At 33.1% G+C, this 10,116-nt stretch overlaps 1 protein-coding gene across 1 annotated transcript; it reads right to left on the reverse strand.

The window, feature by feature from the left end:
* Positions 1 to 6,267: 6,267 nt before the first annotated feature.
* On the reverse strand, positions 6,268 to 9,885 carry LOC101504574 (polygalacturonase-like). The gene is made up of 4 exons (XM_004513456.4): positions 9,372 to 9,885; positions 7,957 to 8,246; positions 7,465 to 7,693; positions 6,268 to 6,850 (listed from the first exon to the last, which is right to left on the reverse strand). Exons 1-4 carry the CDS (start codon positions 9,807 to 9,809, stop codon positions 6,626 to 6,628), a joined length of 1,182 nt encoding a protein of 393 aa, XP_004513513.2. The 5' UTR covers positions 9,810 to 9,885; the 3' UTR covers positions 6,268 to 6,625.
* Between the last annotated feature and the right edge of the window lie 231 nt (positions 9,886 to 10,116).

Consider the following 10,116-nt stretch of genomic DNA (forward strand, 5'->3'; position numbering starts at 1 on the left):
TCCCTATAATTCATACTGTTAAATATTATATTAGAATGTAAATAATTAGACTAGATGGACTGTAAGTATTCCAGCCCGTTAGTATTACTGTAAATTAGGGTTGTTTAATACTCTTTGTCTATATAAAGAAATTTCGTTGTGTAGTTGAAAACACGGGTTATTCAATATGTCTCTCAATACTCTTTATATTCAACATGGTATCAGAGCCTATTGAGAGACAACCCTAATCGTCAACTACCCGGTGGACCCACTATCTCTGGAGAATTTTTTTTTTCTTTCTTTTTCGGCAAACCGTGTTCTCAACTCCGGTTTCCCCATCTCTTCCTTTGATACGCTGATTTATCAATCCCTGTCCATCCGTTCACGCTCTACTGTCACTGTCGTCACTGTATTTGATGATTTTTTTCAACGAATGACCACTCCAGCAGCGTTGTACACCCCAGATCGGCCAAATCCTTCAGTCGCGTCATCAGAAACAGCCACACGCGCCCTCACGCGTCGCCTGCCATCACGTGTGTGAGATCCATGCGTTGCCTACAACCACCCCGCGTGACGGCGCGTACGACAAACGTTCACGACGCTGATTCTTCCATAGCACTCGCCTTGGCCTCTTGCTTCAATATCTACCCTCAGTTTTCAGTTTTGAGTTACGAATATATGAGTTCTAGTTCAAACATCCCATGTTTTCCCGGTTCAGACGCGTTTCTGACACTCTTTACTGACCATGACGTCTCAGTTTGAAACAAAGAGCATCTTCACCAACTACATCATTTCTCCTCTCTCTGTTGAAAAATTGAATGGATCAAATTATGATAGTTGGGCCGCCGACATCAAACTATGGCTGCGTGATCTAGGTTACGAGAACCATCTCACTCAAAATCCTAAAAAGGTGAGTGTGACTGAAACATCCAAATGAAGTCAGATTAATGTTCAGTTGTGTAGTGTCATTAAGTCTACACTTCATTCAGATGTTAAACTGATTTTCCGTCCGCATCTCACGTGTGAATCGGTTTGGAGTCAAGCAAAGGCACTTTATACTAACGACACACAACGTCTTTATGGAGTTTGTCACCGGTTGTTGAATATCATTACTCCAAAGACACTCGATGACTCTATTTCTTCATATCTTGGCACCGATCATAGTGCACTTTATGACTTTAATGAGCTTCTCCCTCTTGCTACAAGTAATCCAGTTGAACAGAAGAAGGAGTTGGACCAACGCAACACCTTCTTCATGCTTCTTGCACTCTATGGTATACCCCAGGAGTACTCTGCAACTCGTGATTAAATTTTGAGATATGTTACTGTTCCGAATATGTCTACTACTCAGCGATCCTTCTTCGAGTACTAGCAAAACATCCAGTTGAGCATTCTATTACTTCAGTTCCGGGTGACACTGTTGCCCTTGCATCTCAAGGACATAATCAGAATCGTTCTCGTGGAGGACCATCCAAATCTAAGCCTCGTCCCAAATGTGAGCATTGTAATCGGCTTGGACACACTAATGATCGCTGTTGGAAGTTGCATGGTAAGCCTTCGCCTTCGATAAATGCAACTCAGCTTGATCATTCTGCCACTATTTAGACTACACCATCTCCACAAGGCTCCCCGACAAATTATGGAGATTTTCTCCGATGGGTTCAGAGTCATCTGAACTCTAGTTCTCCCACTTCGGTAGCACACACTGGTAACTCATCTGTTTACCTCTCTCACTCATCTTCTCTCGGCACTTGGATTCTTGATTCTGGTGCGTCTGATCATGTTACTGATAATAAAGGTCTCTTTTCTTCACTCTCTACATCTGGTTTTTTACCTACTATAACTTCTGCCAATGGTACTCAAACCCGGTCTCAAGGAGTTGGCACTGTCCACAGTCTCCCTTCCATCTCAGTTGTATATGTTCTTTATGTACTTGGATGCCCCTTTAATTTACTTTCAGTTAGTCGATTGACTCGGTCTTATGATTGTATTATTACTTTCACTAATGATAACGTTACCTTGCAGGACCAGAATTCATGACGGACGATTGGCGTCGGATGTGAGTCACAAGGCCTCCATTACCTTTCTACATCTTCCAAGACACGTGCTCTACCACAGAGTCCCCTAATACTATCTATGCTCAGCTAGGACACCCAAGTCTTGCCAAACTACAAAAACTGGTGCCTAGTTTGTCTAAGTTGTCTACTTTACATTATGAGTCGTGTTAGTTAGAGAAATACACCCGTAGTAATTTTCCTGATCGAGTCAATAAAAGAGTATCATCTCCCTTTGCTTTAGTTCACTCTGATGTTTGGAGTGCCTCTCGTACTTTGTCTACTTTAGAGTCTAAGTATTTTGATACTTTTATTGATGATTATTCTCGTTGTACATGGTTATTTTTAATAAAAAATAGAACTGAACTGTTTTCCATTTTTGAGCAATTTTATCAAGAAATTAAAACTCAATTTGGAGTTTCCATTCGTACCTTAAGAAGTGATAATGCTCGGGAATATTTGTCCCATCAATTTCAAACTTTTATGGCTTTCAACGGTATTCTACACCAAACATCATGTCCTCAGACACCCTAGCAAAACGGGGTAGCCAAACGCAAAAATCGGCATCTCATTGAAACCACACGAATCTTACTTCTCCGTGGCAATGTTCCATTCCATTTTTGGGGGGATGCAGTCTTAACGGCGTGCTACCTTATCAATCGTATGTCGTCTTCTGTCCTTGATGGCAATATCCCCTATTCGGTCCTCTTTCCCCATACCCCTCTTCACCCACTACCACCTTGTGTCTTTGGGTCCACGTGTTTTGTCCACAATTTATTTCCTGGTTTGGACAAATTGTCAGCTCGGTCACTCAAGTGTGTCTTTCTCGGTTATCATTGGTCCCAAAAGTGATATCGTTGTTATTCTCCCACACTACACTGCTATGTTACATCAGTCGATGTTACCTTTTTCGAGTCTGTACAATATTTTAAACCTACCCATATAGCTATTGAGCCCTATCAGGACATTAATCCCGAACCTTCTCAAGTAGTTATCCCTATCCCACCCACTCATATTCCTATCGAACCTATCAAGTCTCCCTCCCAACCTCCACGACTACTACAAACATATCAACGTCGTCGCTTATCCTCTGTTGTGCATGTTCCTGTTCCCATTACAGACTCTCCACCGACGCCACCTATGGATTCAGCCCTGCCACCTGAGCATGACCTTCCCATTGCTTTTCGTAAGAATATTTGCACCACTCGTAATCCATCTCCTCATTATATTGATTTGTGTTATCATCGTCTTTCTCCTTTACATTACACTTCCTTGTCCTCCTTGTCTTTTGTTTCTATTCCTAAAACTACAGGTGAAGCATTATCCCACCCTAAGTGGAGGCAAGCAATGCTTGATGAGATGTGTGCTCTACAAAGCAGTGGTACTTGGGAACTGGTTCCTTTACCTCACGGGAAGTTGTTAGTCGGGTTTTGTTGGCTTTATACAGTGAAGGTTGGTCATGATGGTAAGATTGATCAATTTAAGGCTCGTTTGGTAGCCAAGGGATACACTCAGATTTTTGGCTTGGATTACAGTGACACATTCTCACCTGTTGCCAAAATGACATATGTCAGACTGTTTTTCTCCATTGCAGCAATTCGACATTGGCCTCTCCATCAACTTGACATTAAAAATACATTTTTTGCACGATGATCTTGAAGAGGAAGTTTATATGGAGCAACCACTAGGGTTTGTTGCTCATGGGGAGTCTTCCACCATGGTTTGTCGTCTACACAGGTCCCTTTATGGTCTTAAACAGTCTCATAGAGCTTGGTTTGACAGATTCAGCTCGGTAGTACAAGAGTTTGGTATGATTCGTAGTGAAGCCGATCATTTTGTATTTTATCATCACTCAGCCCAAGGGTGCATCTATCTTATTGTTTACGTGGATGACATTGTTATAACTGGTAGTGATCAGCAAGGAATATTTCAATTAAAACAACATCTCTCAAATAAATTTCATACTAAGTACCTTGGTAAACTCCGTTATTTTTTGGGCATTGAAGTAGCCCAATCCAAGGATGGCCTTGTAATTTCACAAAGAAAATATGCTATGGATATTCTTGAAGAAACATGCCTATTAAATGCCAAATCAGTTTATACTCATATGGATCCAAATGTCAAACTCCTACCCAATCAGGGGGAGCCTCTATCACATTCAGGAAGATATAGGAGATTGGTTGGAAAATTAAACTATCTCATAGTCACTCGTCTTGGGATTTCCTTTGTTGTCAGTGTGGTAAGTCAACTCTTAAATTCTCTTTGCCAAAAACATATGGATGATGTAATCTGGATTCTTAATTACATCAAAAGTGCACTTGGAAAAGGTCTCATTTATGAATATAGAGGACATACTCAGATAATTGGCTACTCAGATGCCGATTGGGTAGGCTCACCTATAGATAGATGATCAACTTCCGAGTATTGTGTACTTATCGGAGGAAATTTAATATCTTGGAAGAGTAAGAAACAAAATGCTGTTGCAAGATCCGGCGCTGAGGCAGAATACAGGGCCATGGCACTAGTAACATGTGAACTCATCTGGTTGAAACAGTTACTGAAAGAACTTCAATTTGAAGAGGCCAACACAATGACACTAATATGTGATAATCAAGCTGCATTGCACATTGCCTCAAATCCTGATTTTCATGAGAGGACCAAACATATTGAGATTGACTGTCATTTTGTTAGAGAAAAGATCGAATTGAGTGACATCATCACTAGCTTTGTCAATTCCAATGATTAGTTAGCAGATGTTTTTACAAAGTCATTGCGAGGTCCTACAATTAGTTATATATGTAACAAGCTAGGTGCATTTTATTTATATGGTCCAGCTTGAGGGAGAGTGTTAAATATTATATTAAAATGTAAATAATTAGATTAGATGGGATGTAAGTATTCCGGCCTATTAGTATTACTGTAAATTAGGGTTGTTTAATATACTTTGTCTATATAAAGAAATTTTGTTGTGTAGTTGAAATACACGGGCTATTCAATATGTCTCTCAATACTTTTTATATTCAACACATACATCTAATTAACAACTATTAATTTTTGATTAATTGATTAATAACAAACATGTATTTTGTGTATGATTATATGTTTTACCAGCTTTTTTAGCAACTCAGTTCCAAACAAATAACGTGAAATCATTATACTAAATTTAACTCGTTGATTAGAGATAAATATTTATTCTATGTATGAATTGTACGTTCCAACAGTTTTTTTTGCGACTCATTTTTAGAAGAAAGAAAAATATGAAAAACTAGGACATAAAAAAAATTATAGTCATTATATTATAATTGATTTCAGTTTTAAGTTAACAATATTAATAACATACTAATTTTAATTAATCTTTTTATACCAAAAATTTATCTTATATATGAATTTTATAATAAAAATAAACAAATAGGAACTAAAATGAAAACGTTAAGAATTAGAGACTGCAACAAAATATTGTAGGTGATGTCTAAAAAAAATAACTCATAAAATTATTAATCATCTTCAATAAAATCTATATTTTTATCATCATAGTCATGATTGAAAGTTTCAAATAAACTGCTATTTTCATCTCCATCAACAACAGTAACATCAAATTCATTATAAAAAAAACTCACATTTTAAGATTTAGATTATGAATTTGATTTGGAGAATGATATAAAGAAGAAGATATTGTCTTGGTGATTTGAGGATCAAATCTTAAAGTGTAAGTTCTTTATTTGATAGATTTGATATTGATGGAGATGAAGATATGAGTTTGTTTGAAAATTTAAGTTATGAATTTGATGAATATTTGAAATTTTTTGAAATTGATAATGAATTTTCTGTATTTTGTTTGAAGATGATGAATAATATTATGAGATTATGTAAAATAGAATAATATTGTTGATATTTTAAGATTAATGATCAAATTGTTAATTAAAATTCAACAATAAATTAAATCGGAAAAAAGAAAGATAAAAAAGTGATTGGTTACTTGAAATTAAATTAAAGTACCACATAAGATATTTTATCTTTTAAATAATACACACTTACAAATTTCAATAATATTTTTTTATCAATCTAAATGAATATATTTTTCCTAAATTCTAAATATTATATTCACGATGAATGAGAATCTTAGAAAAAAATACAAACACATGTGACATGTAAGAATGTACATATATTTTATAAGTAAACAATATAAAATCAATTCTTAAAAGATTTACTCTAAAACTTTAAACCAATCCTAAAACATATTTTCTGATATTCTAACCCATAATACTTCATATTTTACATAATGGGTGATACTCCTTTACTATATTTATGAAATTTCTAGATATAGTAGAGCTTGTCACTGATTAATGTAACTTAATCCCAAAATACTATGTCATGTTACATGAAGCTTGTGCATGTGCACCCACGCAGCTTCTGCTTCACTTTGAAGCATATATAGACCCACATCTAATCTAAATTTATAAATTATATACATGTAAGCCACATATATACATGATACATATTAATTAAACATATTAGTTAGTTATACAAACTAATTAACTATTGTATTTAATTTATATAACTAACTATAATATGTTTAATAATATGCTTCTATATTAAGTAGACAGACAACTTTCTGGGACTAGTGTTCCATTGCTGGTCCCAACAATGTTCTTACAAGATGATGTTGCAGCTTTGTTGTTGTAATTCAAGTTTATATCTTCCAATTTGATCCCATCACATGGAGTACTTGGGCTGCAATCAAATGTTACTGCCTCTGCTGTTGCTGAACTTCCATGAATGTTCTTATAAGTAATTTCGCTAATCTTAATTCCAGAAGTCTGTTAAACAATAAATTAATATTGTTGTTAATTTAATTGAATTCAACTCCTCTAAAATGAATATTTTAATTAAGATTGTAAAAAGTGTAACCTCAATATCGATGAATAAATCAATGGTGTTGCAAATAAATGTCTTCAAGGCAGAGTGGTTAAACAATTATTAAAAAGAAAATTTGTTTTGATAATACATGTTAAAAGTTGGATTCGGATTTCTACGATTAAAACTAATCGGTCTAGATTTAAGGTAGATTAATAAACAAAAAACGTTATATCATTAATCAAATTTACATGATGGAGGTATTCTTACAGATACTATTTGACTCATGGAGTCTATTTTAATAACAAATACATAATCTTTTCATTTAAATGTTGTGTTTTGACTTTTTAATCAATTTTTTCAATTCTACGTTCATTCGTAACAAATCTTTAATATTGAAAAATTGACGATTAATATTTATTTATTTTTTTTTGCTTTAAAATAAATGGTAAATATTACTTTAATTAACTCACACAAGTTTTGAATTCGAATTCTAGACAAAATGATTAATTTAATTTAGGTAAACATTGAAGTGTAGAGAATATAGTAATTTTAGGATGTATATTTTAATAATTACCTGACCGGGACAACCTTGATTGTTGGGACAATAATTCTGATCAATGATGATGGGATTCTCAACATTGTTCATTAAGATGTTTTGAAAGAGAACGTTTCTAACAAAACCATTGCTGGGCCTGGCCCACGACTTTATCCTAACTCCATTGTCCGATCCAGAGAAAATGGCATTCGTTAGTGTCACATTTTCCACCCCTTTTTCATCCATTGTTTTCCCCAAACTTCCAATGCTATATCAAAAACATAAGTATTCATTCAAGTCTCAATTTGCTATATTGAACTAACAGATACTCCTTTTCAAACAATAAAAAAATCTTTTAAAATTTAAATTTATGTTTTGTAAATTTTGGAAAATGTCAATTGTATGTATATATATACTGATAGTGTAAAAAATGTTAACAACGTCAATACACAATAATTCAACTCAATTTTATATTTAGTGATATAAGTGAATACTCTATTATTTTAAAGTTTAAAGTTAATGTATACTAACCTTACGCCATGGCCGGGGCCACATTTGATATTGGACATGAATAGATTATAAGTGGCTTCACCAATGGATATGCAGTCATCCCCTGTTTTGATTGTACATCCATTGATAGTTACCCCATTTGATTGTTCAACATGAATGCCATCTGTGTTTGGGCTCTTGGCTGGTGCAATAATCCTCATATTTCTTACAACAACATTGTTGCATGTGTTGATTACTATGTGACTCAATTGGCTGTTGATTGAAGTAATACCACTAATCACCAGGTTATTCACCCAGTTGAATGTCATTGTCTGCAATTATATATATTAAAATTTAAATGTATTTAGTCGTGTACAATCTATATTGAATATAACTATTTATCTATATGATATTTTAAATTTTCGTTCAACCATTTCTTAGATTTTTTTAAATTTATTTTCTATGCATTTCTTAATCTTAAACGTAAGTATTATCATTTTCACTTAAAAAAGTAATTTAATATAAATTAGGGTAAATACCACCTATAGTCCCTTAACTTAATTTCAATTAACGTTTTAGTCATTTATCTTCTTTTTTTTTCTCCAATTTAGTCATTTATTTTAATTTTAAGTGACAATTTAATCTTTTATGTTTTAAAATGTTAACAATGTTATCCTTTTTTTACAAAAATTAAAAAATTCATCAAAATTTTCAAACAAAACTCATAAATTTAGTTATATTCTTTAATATAAAATAAACTTTATCAAATTTGTAGCTCAAATCTTCAAATTAACTCATATATTGTCATTCTTTATTTGATGTTGTTAGAGATGAAAATATGAGTTTATTTAAAGGTTTAAGTTATGAATTTGATGAAATTGCATTATATTGAAGATGATAATTAATTTTATGGGTTTTGTTTGAAATTTTTGATGAATATTTTGAAATTTTGCAAAAAATAAGGATAACATTGTTGACATTTTAAGACATCAAATTAAATTAAGGGACTATAGGTGGTATTTACCCTATAAATTAATGTATATATATTTTCATCGTAACTTTTTTATAAACAAATGCTAACTATTAGTTAAATTATGTTAGTTTATGAAATAACTCAAAATCTCTATTTGAAACTCTTTCAATCTCCCTTAGTTCATCGTATGTTAACAAAGATAAGTTAACAAAATAAGTTACATTTATTGAATTTTTTCAAGTTCAAACTATTCCATTTTGTCGGACTCTACTTTGTAATTACACAACAGTGAACTTCTCTTATAGATAAACTTTTTTTTATAATGTCTATGAATTCATAATATGATCATATCATCTTTATTCTACGATCAAGGTTAGTAACTATGTGACAATGCTTTGCTGTCACTGATTCGTGATTAAAAGAAAATTATAATCATAATCACAATTAAAATAAAAATGCAAGTTTAAAAACGTAATTAACTTACCCTCGCTCCAACCGGGCAATTCTTCCCAGATCTTCTACAATTCCAAAAACCAAGCCCTTTAGCATCCAAATTCCCACCAGAAACAACAAGATTTTCCACATGATTGAACAAAATCCAATACCCTGAATTTCCAATTGCTCTGTAATCTTCAGGAGCAACAAGAGTTCCACCGTTGAGAAATGTCACATTACTCTTGCATGGTCCTCGGAAATTTGAACCTCTTAGCAAGTATCTCCCTTTTGGCACATAAATAGTGGCAGGAATTAAACTACCACATGCTGATTTCCATGCCATTATAAATTCTTCAGTGGAATCACTTTTTCCATCTGCTTTTGCCCCAAATTTAACTACATTATAATAATTAGTAGTTGGACTTGCATTTATCATGTTAATGCATAACATTATCAATATGTACTTAGTTCCTACAATAAAATCCATCTTTCTATATTCTACTAGGTATTTTCTCCCAAAACAAAATAATTTGGAAAATACTCGAATATTCTTCACAGTTGAATAGAACTAATTAATTGATGGTAGTTGAAACCGTTAGAATGGTACAAGTATATATAGTGTTGGATAATTGTTTAATTTAGTGTTTGCTTCAATATATTGCAAAGTCAACTATATGTATTTATATATTGTTTATGAATTATTAGCCGCAAAGTCAAGATGAATGAATCTCATGTTCATGTAATTGCTTTGATATTATATAAAATTGTAAATAAATAAATCATTTTTCACAAAA

Source organism: Cicer arietinum, chromosome 3 (assembly GCF_000331145.2).
Source record: "Cicer arietinum cultivar CDC Frontier isolate Library 1 chromosome 3, Cicar.CDCFrontier_v2.0, whole genome shotgun sequence".
In the NCBI taxonomy this organism is placed as follows: Eukaryota; Viridiplantae; Streptophyta; class Magnoliopsida; order Fabales; family Fabaceae; genus Cicer; species Cicer arietinum.